Here is a 19,215-nt window from a genome sequence, read left to right on the forward strand (position 1 = left end):
ATATGTCCCCACCACTTTTTGCCAAAGTCGATTTTTGTCCCACTTTTTTTGAAAGCCATTGAAAAACGGCTTGCGGAAAGCATGTACTGTAGGCTACAACACCGAGAAAACGCATATCCAATCTGTCATTCTTCAAAATTAGACTTCATATATAGCATCTGGAAGTGACATTATTGTTTACAATACCTATATTTTATCAATGGAATGCGTGTTTTTCAGTGGAAGCACCTTCTGAAAGACTTGTGATCTTTGAATTGTAGAAAGACACTTACACATGGCATGTCATCAGCAACCGCCTTTTTCATAAATATTCTGGAGATTTTTTTTTTTTTATTCTGTATCTTAAAGTTTAGTTCTTTTTGAGGACAAAAGATGGGATAAAATCTTACCCAAAACCTATAAGGCGTAGTTTAAGAACTTGTGTTGTTAAAGTGCCATATGTAAAATCTGATTAGTGTATGAGAATGTGGTAATACTAATGTAAAATTGGGAAAATTTTGGAAACACATAGGCTACAATAAAACAAATATAATGTTCTGAATATAATTGAATGACAGATAATAGTAGGCCTATGTGGTCATAAATTGATCTTCACCAACAGGCAAATCCATTTATGTTCCAAAAGTGTGCATTTAGCACACTTTTGTTTACAACAAAGAAATGACACCACATAAATAGTAATTCTAGTTGTATTCATTTTTCAAAGAAATTATAAACAGTGTACTTTAACTGTTAAGATTTTCTAACCCATAGCCTAAATACCAGCTGGTTTAATGCTTTAATTACAGTAAGTTACAAAATGGCATTTTGTTATACAAGAAATAACAAAAATCATAAAGATTTTTTATTTGATAATTGTTTTGAAAAGAAAAATCTGAAATGATCCAGATATGGTTATAACAATTTGAATGATTTTACATGATCATAAACATTTGGGACAGTTTAGATTATAAAAAGTGAATGGATTGTTAAAAGGGATAATCATAGCCCAATTTCTATGAAGAATTTAATTATAAAAAATAATTTATACTTCATATACTTATACTTCAGTTATTATGAGAAACTGTGTTTAATATAAAAACTTATTTTCATATAACAAAAACAATTAACATTTGTGCAAAGTACTTGCCATTCAGTAAGAATTTTTTGTTAATTTTGACATACCCATAATCATCTGCTGAATCAGATATCAAACTTGGATGGCATATTGAACATGTGTCATGCAGTACATCCATGATGCTTTAAATAATTCAGCAGTTACATTCAAATTTTCTTTCTATTCCCTTAAAAGGCACAAAATCGCTCAGATCTTATGAAAATGTCAGTCAGTCCTTCTCACTCTTCAGAACATGAGGACAGTTTTCAGAGTTTAGATGAGAATGACCCAGAGGCAGGAGTGTAGTGAGATATAAGACGCTCTGCTTCTCTCCAGCCGCTCAGCAACGCTCCATGAACTGTAGAGAAGAACGACCTGTGTGTGGCTTCTCCTGAAAATAACACCTGCAAAGACTGCAGAAATAAAGTGTCATTCATATTATATCATCAATTAACAATGTAAAGGAGTGTCAAGAGTAAAGGGAAAATGTCTATATATAGCGTTCAAAAGAAGAATGAAATCTAGTTGCTTGAACAAACATTGACAAAATGAGAGTAGTTGCACCTTAGAATTTGAGCCTTTCAGCGGCAAGGGTTCAGCAAGGTTATCTATGTCATATCCTGAGCAACCTTTGGCCGCATAGGAGTAAGATCCACAGGAATAGGGTTCATGGAACCACTGAGATCTTAAAAGCTTCCTTGGTGTAATAGTTGGATTTCCTGAAAATTATGAAAAATTCCATGAGTTATTTATTTCTTTATATTTTTTTTATATGTGACATGATCTGTATATTTCCAGGTATTAAATTAGATTTTTAATCCCACATTTTTAGTGTGGTCTCACTCTCAAACTTTTGGACCCCATCAAATGATGTCTTATTAAGGTGCTAACCTCTTGTGCAAAGTAAAAATGTTACCAGTAAATATGCGCAGGAGCTGTGTGACACTGTGCAGCACTTCATGCTCAGAGAGAGTTTCCATGTACTCAGACTCCCGTCCTGCGATCCATCCACAAAGCACATGCCCATACCTGCACAACAACAGAAAAGAAATGTCATATTTATTATGACATAAATTGCAGAAGTTGAAGCAAAATTAAAGACTATGTTTACCTCTCTGTGGGCTTCAGCACAGTGAACCCAATTAACTTTCTGATCCAGGACATCTTTACATCAGAAACAACATCAGCAAGATGTGTCTCGTCCTCCCAGACGAGGTAGATCAATTCACAGTCTTCATCCCAGAAAGGCTGCTCGAACTCAAGAAAGATCTTGTTGTTGGTCCCAAAGCCCATTTTCTGGATGGAGTGCAATTTATGCAGTGGAAGAGGAGGGCTCAGAAAAGTGCTCTGGTGCTTCTTCAGGTATCCTGTAATAAAACAGCACATCAGATGAGTTATACAGTAGCTCTTGCAGATATTGTAGCACTAAAGTTATGAAGCAACATTTGTATTTATATAAAAACCTGACAATATATTATTTTAAAATAACATTATAAGCGATATTATGAAAATGAGAAAGACCTTAATCAATCATCTGACAAAAAGGCAGTACTTTTTATGAACTTAAAAGTGCATGCATTTAAAGTGAACAGATTATGCTAGTTGCAATTACCAGCCCAATAACGTTAATTACAAATAAGTGTTAGATGCTAATCTTTCACTCGTTCACATTAAGTCATGCTGAATCTATACGTACCCAGTGGGACAGTGACAATAACATGGTCTGCTGCAAATGTCTCTCCATTCACACATTCAATCGTAACAGGAAATGATGTTCCTGATGGTCCATTCTTAGTGTAGTTCCAGTGAATGCACTTCACTGGCTTGTTGTACAAGACTATGTCCTTGGGAAGTTCCTTCATCATGTGATCAATTAAACCTTCATAACCTCTAGGAGGATAAAAAGAATGCATAAACATGTTTGGTTTGCAAACTATGTTTAATTTAGCATTTTGGAATTGGATAATTGAGACACTTCAAAATGTACAAGAAAGGCTCTGAGACTTACCCTGGGAAAGTGCAATCCAATCCTGGAAGAGTCTTATACATGCCGAAGGCTCCCAGGCCTACATCATCCATCGTGTGGGTTCCACTGACACAGCACTCCAGCTTGAGCAGTGTGTTTATCATGGCCATTTTTATTTCAGTGTTAGCCTGGTCCTCCTTCCACTCCTCTGGGGCCAGTCGTTCAACCTCTGCCTTGACAAACTCCCCAACACTCGGCAGAGGTTCTCCACCGCTGTCATGGAACTGTTGACTCTTTCCAGTAATTTCATGAAAAACTCCACCACTGGCCCCATCATCTCAAGCCCCAGTTTTCGACCTGAACTGGTAAACCAGTTGGGAACAAACAGAGGATGACCTCCAACATCAATAGCCTGGTTTTCTTCAGACATTGACTCTTTGTCAAGGAGCTGGTAGTCACATGCCAAACGAAACACTGGGTTTTCCTTCGATGGACCATGGATCCAGTTGGCACCAATTTCTACAAAGTTATCACCTTGAACAAATGGGGGAAAAAAATTATAATAAATGTGATATGCATCTATGGAGAAGACCATGGCTAGCTTTTTACTCTACTGAATATTTCTCAAAGTACACTCTAGTCTTGGCAACAAAACACTTTACAATATTGGACATTGATCTAAAATAGACATCTTGTGGCAATATGCCTAAATTTAAATAGTAAAACAAGTATAATACAAAACAATTAATAGAAAAGATATAACTTTATATATATAATGTAATGTAATATAATATAATATAAAGCAAACAGCAAAAACATTGAAGGTCACAAATTATATCAAACCATTATGTGGCCAAGAAATACTATAAATTGTATAAATTTGTAACTTGCTCCAACCTGACATTTACAAAGAATACCTTTGTCCTCAGAACATGATTCAACCTCTCTGTTAAAATGTACTTTCATCATATAGTTGACCCTTACCTGACCGTATTACAATGTGGGTTTATTGGGTTCACATGGAAAATTTGGACTTTAACTCAAAACCTTTGTAAAATATATACTAGTAGTTTTCAACCTTGTTGACTCAAAGGCCCCCAATATAAGGTCATTTCAACTGTAATTATGACAAAGCGGTTTATTTTCTTACACTTAATTTTGTCATTCCAGGAATTTAAATAACTATTAATTAAGTTTGCTGAATCCGCTGGTTGAGAACCGCTGATATAGCCAACGTGACCCATTTTCATTGAGCACTTGTACAGCCAGAAGCCAGAAGTGCCGTTAAGCCCCGCCCACGAATACAGTGGCTAACGTTACATAGTTGCAAAACACACAATTTTAGAGTACTGAAGGATAAATATCAGTATTATTATGCATCATTAGAGTATAAGTAAATGAAATCTGCTAACCAATTTTCATGTAGGCCTTTCATAGGAAATGATAAAAGACGTACATCCATAAGATGACGAAAATAAACAAATGTAAACAAATTATAAAAGCTAAATTTCCCCGTCAGTGATTTCAGACAGATGACAGGTGTTCATTTTGAAAAGCAAGCCTGTGCATACCCAGTCTGCCCGTTCGTATTCTCCCCCCGCTTCTCGCAGTCGCTTCTATGATGTGTACATTATGAAAACCGTGTTTAAGTAATTTCTGAGCTGCACCAATTCCTGAGATGCCGCATCCGATTATGAATATCTGAGAATCACGAGCTGAACGTAGCGCCATTGAAACGGTTCGTGCACGACACGGAGGACCGAACTAAAGGTTTCTCTCTGCTGGGGACTTCAGCAAACGCTCCTCCCCGAACTGTACTTGATCTACGTAACGTCGCCTAGATAATAATCTCAATCATTCTATGGAAATATGTCTGTCTGCATGGTTCCTCTCTGTTAAATTAATCTAAAAATGGTAAACAAGTCCGCTTTCACTGCACATGACAAACGTCCTATAGCCCGGAAGTCATTTCAGTTTATGCTTATCATAATATCACTTCATACTTACAAAAAAAAATAAAAGAAAAAAAAGATTTGATTACTTATTTTTAATGTTGTCGTCATATGTTAGCTCCAAAAGTAATGCCAGTTATTTGTCATATATGCATATCTATTTATTTTCCGTATTAATTTATTAATTTTACCATGGTAAATGTCCAGAGGAAATGCTCTTTAACCTCTCATTAGCCTTCTCTTTGTAATGATGCATGTTTTTTTTAACTGTTATATTATTTTTAAAAAAAATTTTAAATGTCAATTATGAACACTGTGAAAACGACAGGTCTTGAATTTATACTTAACATTACTTATAATAAGAAGAAATTTTGTAAACCCAACGTCCTAAATTTATTTTACAGCCTTTTAAGTCTATTAGGCCTTTAAATAATAGGTAGCCTACTTCCTTCACTGATAAGCACACCTGCAATTGTAACACAGTAACTGTTTCTTGCCGGAATGGGGCAGTATTAGCCTATTTGTCGATGCCCGGGTGTGCCTCACACGTCCTGAAAAGTGAAGCTGCGGGCTCTTTGATCGCCCCCTGGTGGCTGGCTGCAGTACAGGTCATAAACCCCGCCCTCTCCATGTAAACGAATGGGACTTGAGTCAAAATCAAAAAAAAATTAATTCAACTTCCAACACCATGTTCTTTTTTTACAGTCTATGGTCGATGCCATACGTTTATTTTGTTGGTAACAGGTTATTCGTTAGCAGTTACAAAGGCTAAAAACACAGTAAACAAAACCCTCATTTACTGAATATAAGTCGCACAAAAGACGACCTAGGTTCCCAAGGTTTCCTTAGATAATAGTGCTAAAAAGTAGGCCTACATAAGGTTAAAGGCTTTACTAAATCCAGAAAATGCCCTGCATTGTTCTCAAAAATAATACATTTCATTACATTTCTGTTGTCATTACAAATCACGTTATTAAATAAAAAAAATAAAAAAACATTTCAAACCATTATTTAAAAATCACAACTAACATATTTTGTAGTATAAAAGACTGAGCAAGTGAACACAAGCACAAAGTTTATTTTTTCTCCTTGTGCTACTTGTCCAGGAAATGGGAACCACCTCGAGTAATGTAATGTTCCTTGTTCCCAGGATGCCTCCTACTGTGTAACATGGGCACTCGAGCCAGAAGGCACTGACTTCATCTCTTATTAGTCTCAATAACATGAGCTTTTATAGCTCGTGGGAACTGACTCAGTGCAAGGGTCACTCAAAGAACAATAAGAAATGCTCATTGTGAGCATTTTTTTCCCTCAAGCAATAAAACAATGATTTAAGATAATGAAATGAAGCACTAAGAGATTGTATTGGAATGGCAAACTGACTTTAAATATTGTCAAAAATCTGGAAATTATTAAAGATGTTATGAATTAGACCAAATGAACACAATTCTCCATATATTAGTTTTATTTTAAAATGTATAAAAGGCAATATTGTTACTGTGGAAACATGTCAGGGGTGTATATGTTCTAAGTTTAAAAAAAAAAAAAAAAAAAAAAAAATACAGTAGTTTGTCTTTAAAGTCATAGAGCATAAGTGCATCATAAAATAACATTCTAGGTAATTTGTAACACCTGACAGTTGTGGGCAAAAGTACTTACAGCTGCTAATCACTTACCAGTAGCCTATACATTTTATACACTAGTTATTGCACTCATGTCTTAAAACCTAAAACTAGCAATCTGTGGGTCACTGATGTTGACTGTAAAACAGAGAGGATGCCTTTGATCTAAACGGTCAACATTTTCTCATGCATAATTTGCAGTATAAGAGATGCCATCCAATTTTTGCAATATCATTGATCTCAGTGCACTGTATCTGTGAAAAACAAAAGTACAACACAGATTAAAATGAATACATTGTTGTTTTGTTGGTAACACTTTACAATAAGATGTCATTTGTTAACATTAGTTAATGTATTAACTAACATGAACAAACAATGAACAATGCATTTATTACACTATTTATTAATCTTTGTTAATGTTAGTTAATGAAAATACAGTTGTTCATTGTTTATTCATGTTAGTTCACAGTGCATTAACTAATGTTAACAAACACAACTTGTGATTTTAATAATGCATTAGTAAATGCTGAAATTAACATTAACTAAGATTAATCAATTCTGTCGAAGTATTATTCATTCTTAGTTCATGTTTACTAATGTTGTTAACTAATGTTAACTAATGAACCGTATTGTAAAGTGTTACCGTTTTGTTATAGGAACACAGATTTTTGTGAAACTTACTTTCTTGTTAGTTTTAAAATCTCTCGCTCTTCCTCCTCTTTCAATTTCTTTATGAAACTGTCCAAAACAGGCATTTCAAACTTAATATACTGTGCAACCTGTAAGACAGTGCATTATTGCATTAACCACTGAGATATAAGCACAGAGTATTCTGAATATTAACAAAAATATCACAGAGATCCTGCACATACGTATCAACATTTTTATATTACAACGAATGTTGAGTCTACAATAGAAATATTTGTACTATTATTAGTCCCCAGGATAGGATCCTAAAATTAGACTTGATATGTAGCATCTGGAAGTGACATTATTGTTTACCGTGTCTATATTTGAACAACAGAATGTTAGTTTGCCAGGGGAAGCACGTTCTGATTGACCTATTGTGAACTTTGAAATGTCCAAAATACTTACATCATACGTAATCTCTTCACCAAGGTCCTTTTCCATAATAAATATTCTGGCGATTTTTTCACATGGACCATGCAACAGACGAGATACCAAAGGATATTCTGTGTCCTTAAATTTTGCTCTCTCTAAAGACAAAAGATGGGGAAAAATATAATTATAATCTGCAGATCAGTCGACTCTTCTTAAAAATAAGGAAAAGGCTTACCCCCTGATTCATGGACTAGGTAGAGGCCAAACTCATCTGCCTTATTCTCAACCTGTACAGAACAGGGAATTAACAAGAAGTAAAAGATTGCGGCATTCAACTAAATAAGGGAAAACTTACCCTAAACTTGTTAAGGAGTAGGTTAAGAACTTGCTGTGTTGTCAAAGTGCTGTTCACTCGCACATTAGTCACTGATCCATATGATGGAGTAAAAACTGATGTCTGTAAAGAAAATGTGCAAAAAGGAGATCAATTTCAGCAAATCTTTTATAAATTACAGTATGTGGAACACAATTGGTGTCAAATTTGGCAAATGAGATTTGGAAAAAATAATATAGGCTACTATATAGTACTAAAAGTGGTTATTTGGCTCGTAATCATAGGGGAACCACTTTTGGTGCTGTATAGCACCAAATCCTGGTGCTTCAGTGGTTCTTCAGCGGTTCTTCAGTGGTTCTTTGGCATGACTGAGGGGCTATATAGCACCGCTACCATATACAGAACCTGTTAAGCTCCTGTATGGTTCTTCAGCAGTTCTTCAGTGGTTCTTCGGGGTGATTAAGGTGCTATATAGCACCACTGCCGTACAAAGAACCTGTTAAGCCCCTTTAAAGGTTCTTTACGAGCTAAAGAACCACTGTTGGTGCTGTTTAGCATCATTTTGTTGAAGAAATACAATGCAATATGGCACCTCTTATGGTTCTACATAGCACCATTTGACAAAGGTGGTTCCCCTATGAATACGAGCCAAGAACCACTTTTAGTGCTATATAGCACCATTTTTTTGTGTACAATTTGACAGGTAATATAATATGTGACCCTGGACCACAAAACCAGTCTTAAGTCGCTGGGGTATATTTGTAGCAATAGCCAAAAATACATTGTCAATTATCAATTTTTCTTTTATGACAAAAATCATTAGGACATTAAAGATCATGTTAGGAAGTAAAGATCATGTTCCATGAAGATATTTTGTAAATTTTTTACAGTAAATATATAAAAACTTCATTTTTGATTAGTAATATGCATTGCTAAGAACTTCATTTGGACAACTTTAAAGGCGATTTTCTCAATATTTAGATTTTTTTGCACCCTCAGATTCCAGATTTTCAAATAGTTGTATTTCGGCCAAATATTGTCCAATCCTAACAAACCATAAATCAATGGAAAGCTTATTTCAGATGATGTATAAATCTCAATTTCGAAATACTGACACTTTAGACTGGTTTTGTAGTCCATGGTCACATATGTGGTCATCAATTTAACTTTGTCAACAGACAATTGTTTAATTCAGATGTTTAGTAGACACTTTTGTTCACAATAAAGTAACAATAAATTATCGTGTACAATTGCTGTAAAAATCTATCTACATCTGCAGAGGCACCAGGCCAACTCATATGACCTTCAAGGACCATTTATGAGAGAGGCAGGTGACACTCGATAATAAAAGCACATGGTGCAGCCAAGGGGAAGGCCTGCACAGGAAAACACTGCCTCTCAACACCTGCATCCATCTCACAACACTGATGTACAACATAAACACTTAGACGACGGACACTTCCCGTCACAGATGCTGCTGTGGCACTTTATGAGAGCACAGGCCCCTTGTCTTTCACTGAACACTATTGTACTATTGTCCTGAACTTGGAGTATGGAGGAGTTCCAACTCATCCCTGCCTTCCATCTGAGACGCTGCCCTGCTGATCTCTAGGTGAAAGCTTTATAGACTGTCATAGTTCAAGTGCACTAAGGTTAACTGTGCTTTATTATATTAAAAAACCATCTTAACACAAACTTTGTGGTTGTAAAAATGGCCGTTAATGGAGAAGCGGTGTCTCTTTATCCTCTGTGAATCGGCAGTGTTGTGGATTTTGGATCTTCTTTGGATATTCACAAAGCTCGCGTCACTTCTCGTTCTTAGCAGTTGAGGGATGTCCTCCTCAGCTCCATCCGCACCTGCAGCAGAACAGCAACCAGAGACAAGATCAAGCTAATATTAAGATGAGGCATTCAATGATATGTTGGAAACATGTGGTGAACATCTAGATATGCATTTAGTTCAGTTAAAACTTCTAATCTATAACAACCACCAATGTTGTCCATTTTCCAACAAGAATCAACAACATTTGTGATAAGATTTTCCTAATTGTGTGTGGAATGATATGGATCATTTTCATACTCACTGGGTATAGGTGAGACACTGATTTTGTTGTTGTTGGGCTCTGAAGAAAACTGCTGTTCAGCATTTTCATTCCTGTAAACAATAACCACATAAATAAAACTCATAATGGAAAACTAAGCTTTATAGAAATAATTTTCATGGAAGAAAACATTAAATTTAGTTATTTCATCTCAAGAGATCATATTACATATTATGTGATTTATTGTTATTTAAATGAAGTTTGAAAACTTTTAAATTACATTTTTTGTTATTAATATTTGGGACACGGGGACATGTAATAAGCAACAAACCGTATTGATCTCACATAAGCATCTGATTTTGGTTTCACACTATTTTAGACATCATACAATATTTGATCAATATGTAATGCAAAATCGAATCATTTTCTCTATCTTTTTATATGTTATTCATGGAAAGTGCCATTGTTATTTTATTATCATTGAGATGATTATAGTTTTTCTTAATATTATGAACTAGTTTTGATTTTTACATTTTGTTTTCATTTTAATTTATGCTAAAGTTTTAGTGATTTCTTTTGTGTTTGTGTTATTTTTATTAAGTTTAGTTTTTTTATATGTCTATATAGTTTTTTTTTTATTTAAACTACATGAATTTTTTAAATATTTTATTTTATTTTAGTTCATGTAATAATATAAACGTTTTATTTATGATTTTAGTTTTACATTTAACAACAATAACCCTAAAGTGCCAACAATTAACTAATTAATTCAACTCATGTAAATAATTTTTACTTTATATTGATTGTTTTTTGTGATTTTGTGTAAACTTTCATTGGCAAAAAAAACATCTGATTACTCTGATTATCTGTTGCTATACAATAATACAAACACAGTGACAATCTTCTTATGCTCACGTGCTGAATCTTCTTGCTCACAGTATCAAATCAAGGTCACTGAAGCTTTCAACATTACAGCTGATTAAAATGTTCTTGTCTTGCACGTGAGAATAAGAAGTAGCCCAGGACTCTGAATAACCAGTCCTCTATTGGTGAAAGATCAACACCACATATCTGCAGTTTTCACCCAGTATCACCCATGTGCCATTATGTTCCTCAAAACAAAACTTTCTATTAATGACCACAGGTCATCAATCCCTAGAGAATTACAGAAGTGCATCAAATTTCAAAGCAATAATTTGTTGGCTTTTAGGAAAAGTACACAGCATTATGTACAGTATGATCAAATCTGAGCTGACCGAGAAAGATAAAGGAGCAGCCATTTAACCTCTACACCCATATCAAATCCTGGCCCATGCTTTGAGACGTCTATAACTGAGTTAATGAGAGAAACAGATGGAGTTATGACCTAATGAAGGAAAGGACACGTCTGGGTGTGGTGTAGCAGCAGCATTCAGGCGGTTCCACCCACCTGCTGGACTCTGAGGTCTCCGACCTCCACGCACTCATGCAGGCATAGCGAAAGCGCTCGTTGTCATCGTGCATTTGCAGTCTGATTGGCCTCCTCAGGCCCCAGGAGATGTTGAGTAAACCCTCCACTATCAGCTCGCCCTCTTCCTGCAAGAAATAATAATAATAATCATTGACCCCTTTGTCAGATGGAGGAAATCCTGCTGGCTCATGTCTCAGCTCTGTTTCAAGTGTACGTGCTGGAGAGGCAGTTGCAAACCACAGATATTCAATTGGAGGCGGTGAAGTTATGGAAAGTCACTTTGGGAGGAGTGCAATACAGCACACGTACTAGATGTATTATTCGAGAGTTTAATTCTGAACAATGATGTGCTTTCAATTCAGTAACATTCACTGTCAGTTATTATATATATTCATCACGCTCAGAAGTGCTAAATTAAAATATTACAGTGCAGTGATATAGGCCACAGTCAGCACAAAAGGAAATAAACTTACATTATCTAATCAAACTGACAAGACATACGGCAATTGATTACCGTTTAAAGGCTGGGAGTTGTTTTTTGAAAGACTTTGATTTAAAAAATACAGTATAAATATTAATATAGTAAAATTTTAGAACACTTTAAAGCACTAACGGTTTTCTATTTTTAATATATTTTAAAATGCAATTTATACTTGTGATGGCAAAGCGATCCTTCAGAAATCATTCTAATATGCTGTTTCAGTGCTCAAGAAACATGTCTTATTGTTGTTAACACTGTTGATAACTGTTGTGCTTCTTAATATTTTTGTGGAAACCATGATACATTTTTTTCAGGATCCTTTGCTGTTTATTTGAACATAAAGTTCAAATAAACAGCACTTAAAATAGAAATCTTTAGTTACATTATGGATATCTTCACTATCACTTTTGATCAATTTAATCCATCTTTCTCAAATAAATGTTTTCATTTCTTAAGAAAAAGCATACTCATTTGAATCACAACACCCTGAGGTTCTGTGTTTTTTAAACTGGGAATTGGAAGACTGGGAATGGAAATTACAATAACAAACTGGATTAAATAATGGACAGTAAAAGTAATGTCTGGCAAATGTATTTGTATTGTATGGACGGAGAGATAGATAGACAGAGAGATAGACCGTATGATCCTTTCAAGCAGAAACGTGCCACTTAATCACAGTCTTAATCCTATCAAGGCCTACAAACAAAGTAGATAAGTCCTTTCCGTTCACATGCAAAGCACGATATTGTCTTGACAGAGCTAAATATACCACAGAGATTAAACCGCAAGGTTTCATTCAGGACAACTGCTTAAAATAACTAGTTGTAGCAGATCATGTAACGGTGTCACAACCTTCTATTTTTGTACAATTAAATGATTTAACCTAATTTGATGAGCACCTTTCTTAGCTGTACTGTATAGTTTGGGTTTTAGCTGAGGGGTGAATCTGAGGTGAGAAAACACAATTCACATGTGAATTATAATTTACATCTTACATTATTACCACAACTGCAAAAACCTCACAGTGACACATTAATTCAACAAAGCACAAAACCACTGTGTTTCAAACAAACTCATTTAAATTATGACATTTACATAATTATATAGATGGAAGATCTTGTGTCAACATCTCATTTATCTCATTATTTACGTTCCGAATTCACAGAACTTTATTTAATTCTCAATTGTTCTGTCCTCAACAGGAGATTCTTGAACTAAATAATCATTCAATACAATCACAAAGCAAGACAGAGGTCAAAGCTGCAGCCCACCAGACTTTTCCCCACTGGATCTCTGAGGACCTGCTCTTCAACAAAAACCTGTGACCAAAATAAAATATTGTAATGGTGTTGGCAGCTGTTGTAATTGTGAGTGCGTGCAGTCAAGTGTCATGTAGGTGGAGGGCTGAGTGCTCCCAGGGACTCATTGTTACGGCAATGTAAACATTCGGGGCAGCTGCGGCGGGGTCCCATTGGTCAGCTTCCTCTCTACTCTCCGTTCAGCACACACACTCTTCCTGTCAGGCATGCAAGGTCATCACTTAGCTAAATTTAGTGCCATTAGACTTGGCTTATGGTCCTTTACAGCCGTGGCCTATAAAGGGTGGTGAGCTGCCTTTAAACCAGATCAAACCAAACAGAGTCTCAGACACAACCTCCGGACAACAATCAGCACTGCGATCCTACAAGCTTGTCCTACAGGTACGTTTGAGATATTTGATTTACTGAAGAACTTTTAACATCTATGGAAACCTTCTATTGCACAAAGGGTTCTTTGCAGTGAAAAAGGCTCTTTAGAATATTAAGACGTTCTTCACAATAAGAAAAAAAAAAATGGTTCTTTTAAGATCTATTGACTAAAAGGTTCTTTTGGGAACCCAAAATTGGGAAGCCCTTTTGGATGCTTTATTTTTGAGAGTGTGGAAACTTTCCATTGCACAACAGGCTCTTGACAATGGAATAAGGATTTTTTTTTTTAAATGTTCTTCACACTAAGAAAAAATGTTTTATTTAAGAACTGATCACTTAAAGGTCCTTTGGTGAACCAAAATTGGTTCTTCATAGTGGAAAAGTTTGTTAGAATTTAAAATGTTCTTCACACTAAGAGTTTACTATGTAGGTTATTTGGTGAGACGAAAACAAAAAGTAGTTCTTATATGTCCTTGTTGCAAAACCCCCCTTTTGGAGCCTTTATTTTTAAGAGTGTATTTAACAGAATACAAGAATAACTAACAGTCTCTCATCTCTCTCTAGGATGAAACCCAGGAGATTACTCTTGTCTGTGCCTCCTCTACCGACAATAACAGAGTCGCACGAGGACCTCTCGCAGTCCCTGGAAGAATACACAAACTCCATCAAGGAACTTGCCCAGCCTGCTTGTGGCCCTTTGAGGATATCTAGGACTCAGAGGCGTAAGCCCGTGGGGAAGCATGCTGGTTCTACCTCAACATCACGCAGCGCTTCCCGGGCTCTGCAGCCCCGCCGCGCTTCCCTGGGTCTGGACGAGGTCACGTTGAGGTTTAACAGTCAGGTGGACCGCGGCACTAAAGACCCACTGGACTGGCTGTTTGCGCAGACGCACTTACACTCACACGGAGAGGATTTGCGCAGGACTGACAGTGCACCTGCTGCTTTGTGGTTACTCTAATCAGCCAAAGCATAACGCCATATTGATGAGAGGATAACACTGAACGAGTGGTGGATAAACTCAACAGAGGATCTCATGAACCGAACTTCTTAATTTATTGTCTGAACAGACTTTTTGTACAAAGATGCTAATGTTTACACACTGTTAAAGTCATGGTTTTCTACGTTGTTTTTTTAAATAAAATTTAAGAATGTTTTTTGACTTGTTTTTATGTGTCCTTTACTAAAATGTCTGTCTATCTATCTATCTATCTATCTATCTATCTATCTATCTATCTATCTATCTATATCAGGTCCCCAATCCAAGAGATGACATATTTGTGAGAGATAAGCTTGTGAGAGATATGAGAGTCACCAAAAATAAACTTCTGCCATCATTTACTCAATTACATTCTTCAAAATATCTTCTTTTGTGTTCAGCACAAGAAAGAATTTCGTACGGGTTTGGAACAACGTGAGAGAAAGTAAATGATCAGAAATTTTTTTTTTGGTGAACTATCTTATTAAGTTCAGTTCCGAAGCTAAGGGCGACCTCTGTTGGCCGCAATGTCATTTTACAGCATTGTCTAAATACAATCAACAGAGGGCGCTCAATGAACGCTCTGATTCTGACCTGCTGCCTGAGGACAAGGAGGAAACATTATGGTAAGAAAAGTGTTTTCTTTTGTGGTATCACCATGAATCATAAAAATGTTACAATAAGTAATGCAGAATAGTAGATGTTTATTTCATTTTAGTGACCTCTAGTGTTTTCCACCCAGATCCGTCACAATAATACCAACATGAAAAACTCATTAACAGATATAATGATTAATAAAATAATTACGCAGCAAGTCCATGACCGACTGTACAGAAAGCAAAGTAAAAACAGTCGAAAATACGTGTAGACATGAGTTTCTGTCTGTTTATAACCCTGCTGGAAAAAAAAAACAGTTAAAACCTGCCTGAGGCTGGTCTTAGCTGGTTTTACCTGATCTCCCATCCTGGCCAAGCTGGTTGGTCAGCTGGTCTACCAGCCTGACCAGCAAAAGAAGTGGTCAAAACCCCACTAAAACCAGCCTGCTAACCAGCTATAACCAGACTGGATGACTAGCTAACACCAGCCAACCATCTTAGGCTGATTTTAGCTGAGTTTTTTTGCTTTTGTTTAGTTTTTTTCCAGCAGGGATGTAGTAGCCAAAGTACAGGTTATTTCACAGAAATTGCTTACAAAAGTGGAATTTTCATTATTTAGCTTAAAGACCTACTTGTTACTCAAAAAATAATCTTTCAAAGATGTGACACAACCTGGAGAAATGTCAGTTCCAGTGATTCGTTTTTCCTTAAGTGTAAACTTGTGTAAACATGTTTCCAGAATTGGTGCACCTTGACTTCTGCAAGTTGTGTAAAGACGCATTTTTGTGTGCAACGTACAATAAGCTCAGCGAATAGATTGTGGGTGGTCACTGCATTCTGTGGAATCTGAGACTAATCTCTCATTTCTCAAAACTAAAGACTAAACAACACCAAGAAGGAATATGATCGAAATGTCATCTTGCACTGAAGTGTTTCCTTACAATAACATTTAGATGGAGCGTTTATAAACAGTAGATTAGGCTGGTTAAACTAGATAAATTTACTTCAATGCCAATTACACGGCTATCCGTGGACCAAGTTGAAAGTCTTCAAGTTACGTGAAAGGAACTTGAGAAGGGAAAAAGTAATCTATCAAAGTCCTCAAACATAAATCTGACTCTGGTAAATCATCTTCATTTTATTCATTGTATTTTATCATAATACACAGAACTTACCAGAAATCAATAATTGCTCGTCGGTTCAATTAGGTCTTCTCACAACAACATGCTCAAAAAAGGTTTATTTTGCCTTATTAATTAAATAAAATTGAACCTGACTATCTCAGACAATCTCCTAAACTTTTAAAAATTGATTTTAAGTGGATGTCTTCAAAAACCTGTGCTGATCTTGAATAAAACAATATTCTCTAAAGATATAGTCACTTTTTATCTGGGCTTACCTTTGTAGACCTGTTGTCACATTAATAGACACAGGTGTAACATAGTGCCAGGGCTTCTACTCAGAAAGTAGCTAGTTTATAAGAAGTACACTATCATCACGGGACTCGGAGCATGACAACCCTTGCTACATGAATACTTGCTTATTTTTCCTAGGACCCTGCAATCTATCAGTTACTCATTTCCTTTCAGCACTTTCACTTTCCCATGAACCTTTAGACTTTATCTTACTGTGTCTTTCATCAGTCTGTATTTATCTGCCCCTACCCCCACCCCCACCCCTTTCACTCTCTCTTTCTTTCTTTTTCTTTCTTTCTTTTCTAACTCAGCCTCATGTGATAATCTTGAATAAAAAATAAAATAAAAAAAAAACTGGAATGCCCTCAACTCAGTGGAGCTACGAAACAGGTTTGTCATCACAGGCATTTCATCATTTAGATTAGAACTTTGCCAAATGTAAATTATTCTGATTCAACATTTTAATAATAAAAAAATAAAAAAAGATGTGCAACCGTAAGCTGTAGAAATATTTGAGCATGAACTCTCGTCATTCAGTCACATAAGATTTTAAAGTAAACCATTCACTCACACTGAGACAAATAAAAGACAACCAGAGGCACATACTGTAAAACACACCCAATAAAAGCATCCAATTTGATGGTCTTTCAGTATGTATTATGTACATAATATAAAGCACTTCCTGTTCCATTAATGACATTTAGTTGCAAAAAGTGTAATATATTATGCATAGTCACACCCACAATGACAAATAAGTTATTTTAGTCACTGTCTTTGTCTGAACAGTGGAAAATCTCTTTACTTTCAGTATCATACTGAGGTTAAACTTTTGACCAAACTCGTTCTAAAAGTACAAGCAGCCTGCAGGGATTTCACAGTGACTGTAACAGATCAAACAGATCATAACAATGTGACAGACTGTGTCCTGTCTGCTGACAGATCACACAGATGTCCTATTATAAACACTTGGTAAGTTACTTGTCGAGATCAAATTGAAAATAATTAGGGGCTTGTTTGTACTCTCGGTCATGTTCACTGACAGAAACAGATTATAAATCATTTGTAGATAGTTTAGTTTAGTGACCTTGGAAGGGCCATCAGTGTGAAAACGGATAAAGAGACTTGCTCACTAGCCATGCATGTACATATATCTGTGTTTTCACTCAGAAATAATGATTCATAAACAGAGCTGGGTAGTAAGTGATTACATTTAATATGGATTAAGTAATCATATTCCAAAAATTAGGTACTTGTAATTATATGAAGTTACATTTTAAAATACTTGGACTCAGACTAGCTACTTTTTTGTTGATTACATGATTACATATTATTCACTTAATAGCAATAAATTATTCATAATTTATTGATTCTCCCTAATTCTTCTTTTCATCTTTTAAATTTTCCTTTCTAAAATAGCCTACCGCTTATATACATTCAGAAAGTCTTCTAGTCTTCTGCGGACATTCACACAAAGATCAGTCACTAGACGGGTGGCTGTAATTACACAGAAAATTTAGAGATCACAGAAGCAGCCAGCCACTGGATTTAAAGAAATCCTTTCAGTCTTAAGTGTTTTCTTAGCATTTCAACATTACGTCAATTATGGATGAACACACAGAGGGTTAGTTAATCATGTATTACTTTGTCTTTGGAAGGCTTTTGTCTTTCAAACATATTAAAATGCACAAATTCACATGAGTTCTTGTTTACATAAATAAGTGATAAGCAAGTTAGGTCAAAAGTAATCTGAAAGAAATAAAAAAGTATTATGATTATATTACCGAAAATGTGTAATGTAATGGATTATGTAACTAACTACAATAACTATGTAACTAACTATTTTGTCATGTAATTTGGAATCAGTAACAGATTACAAAAGTAATCTAACCAGCTCTGTTTTTTGGTATCATTCACCAATAGATACATAAATCCATTTTTTTAAAGCTATATTTATATACAGTATATGTAAATATATATATAATATATAAAATCACAAAGAATTATTATAATATATAAATATAATAATGTTTTGCATAAAGATGCAGCCAATCACGTGTCATCTAGGCAAATTTAACCAGCATTTTTAAGAATACCGCACTATTAGATTTACTCCAGCGTCCCACATATATAATGAGACAATAATCTTTTTGTTTTGCTGTTTTACACACTCTGACTCAACACTTGGTCTGATTAGATCTATTAATCACTAACCAGGAAACAAAAGATTTGATTTATGTCTGCAGTTTCACTTTTTCTGATGTAACATACCTCACGAATCCGAAGCTGGAAGCTTTTTCCCTCGTGATAGCAGTTGTACGTTTTTAGAAGGGACAAAATATCAGACCTGAAAAAGGGACATGATTTAACAACAAGGGCTTTTAGTTAGAGGGCATGTTTCTAATGTTCAGTGAGTATCACAAGTGGAAATCTTACTTTGCAATTACTTTCTCCTCATTCAGCCTCACATAGGAGGTCTTGTCAGGATCCATAGTGGGGTCCCTAATAGAAAGGCTTTCAGATAGAGATAAGCAAGCC

General features: G+C 35.5%; 2 protein-coding genes and 1 long non-coding RNA gene across 4 annotated transcripts in view; 1 reads left to right on the plus strand and 2 right to left on the minus strand.

Annotated features, from left to right (window-relative positions):
• Nucleotides 1-688: 688 nt before the first annotated feature.
• Nucleotides 689-5,021, minus strand: LOC131552151 (peroxisomal N(1)-acetyl-spermine/spermidine oxidase-like). The gene is given in 8 exon segments (XM_058795719.1): nt 689-1,509; nt 1,661-1,815; nt 2,013-2,125; nt 2,208-2,463; nt 2,793-2,986; nt 3,105-3,327; nt 3,330-3,596; nt 4,634-5,021. Coding segments are annotated over 8 exon segments (1,515 nt in total). The 5' UTR covers nt 4,794-5,021; the 3' UTR covers nt 689-1,362.
• Nucleotides 5,022-5,737: 716 nt separating this feature from the next.
• Nucleotides 5,738-19,215, minus strand: part of rassf4a (Ras association domain family member 4a) — a 160,883-nt gene continuing 147,405 nt past the window's right edge. For both annotated transcript variants that reach the window (XM_058795722.1, XM_058795721.1), the window contains exons 3-12: nt 19,114-19,191; nt 18,949-19,024; nt 11,504-11,649; nt 10,117-10,187; nt 9,729-9,889; nt 8,054-8,155; nt 7,934-7,985; nt 7,732-7,853; nt 7,318-7,415; nt 5,738-6,890 (exon numbers count right to left, since the gene is read on the minus strand). In XM_058795722.1, coding sequence (XP_058651705.1) covers nt 6,821-6,890; nt 7,318-7,415; nt 7,732-7,853; nt 7,934-7,985; nt 8,054-8,155; nt 9,729-9,889; nt 10,117-10,187; nt 11,504-11,649; nt 18,949-19,024; nt 19,114-19,169 — 954 coding nt within the window. In that variant the 5' untranslated portion in view covers nt 19,170-19,191 and the 3' untranslated portion in view covers nt 5,738-6,820. The remainder of the gene's footprint in view (nt 6,891-7,317; nt 7,416-7,731; nt 7,854-7,933; nt 7,986-8,053; nt 8,156-9,728; nt 9,890-10,116; nt 10,188-11,503; nt 11,650-18,948; nt 19,025-19,113; nt 19,192-19,215) is intronic.
• On the plus strand, nt 13,110-14,852 carry LOC131552161 (uncharacterized). Its single transcript, XR_009273917.1, has 2 exons — nt 13,110-13,705; nt 14,258-14,852. It is a non-coding gene; the product is annotated as an uncharacterized LOC131552161 (long non-coding RNA).

Source organism: Onychostoma macrolepis, chromosome 13 (assembly GCF_012432095.1).
Source record: "Onychostoma macrolepis isolate SWU-2019 chromosome 13, ASM1243209v1, whole genome shotgun sequence".
Classification (NCBI taxonomy): domain Eukaryota; kingdom Metazoa; phylum Chordata; class Actinopteri; order Cypriniformes; family Cyprinidae; genus Onychostoma; species Onychostoma macrolepis.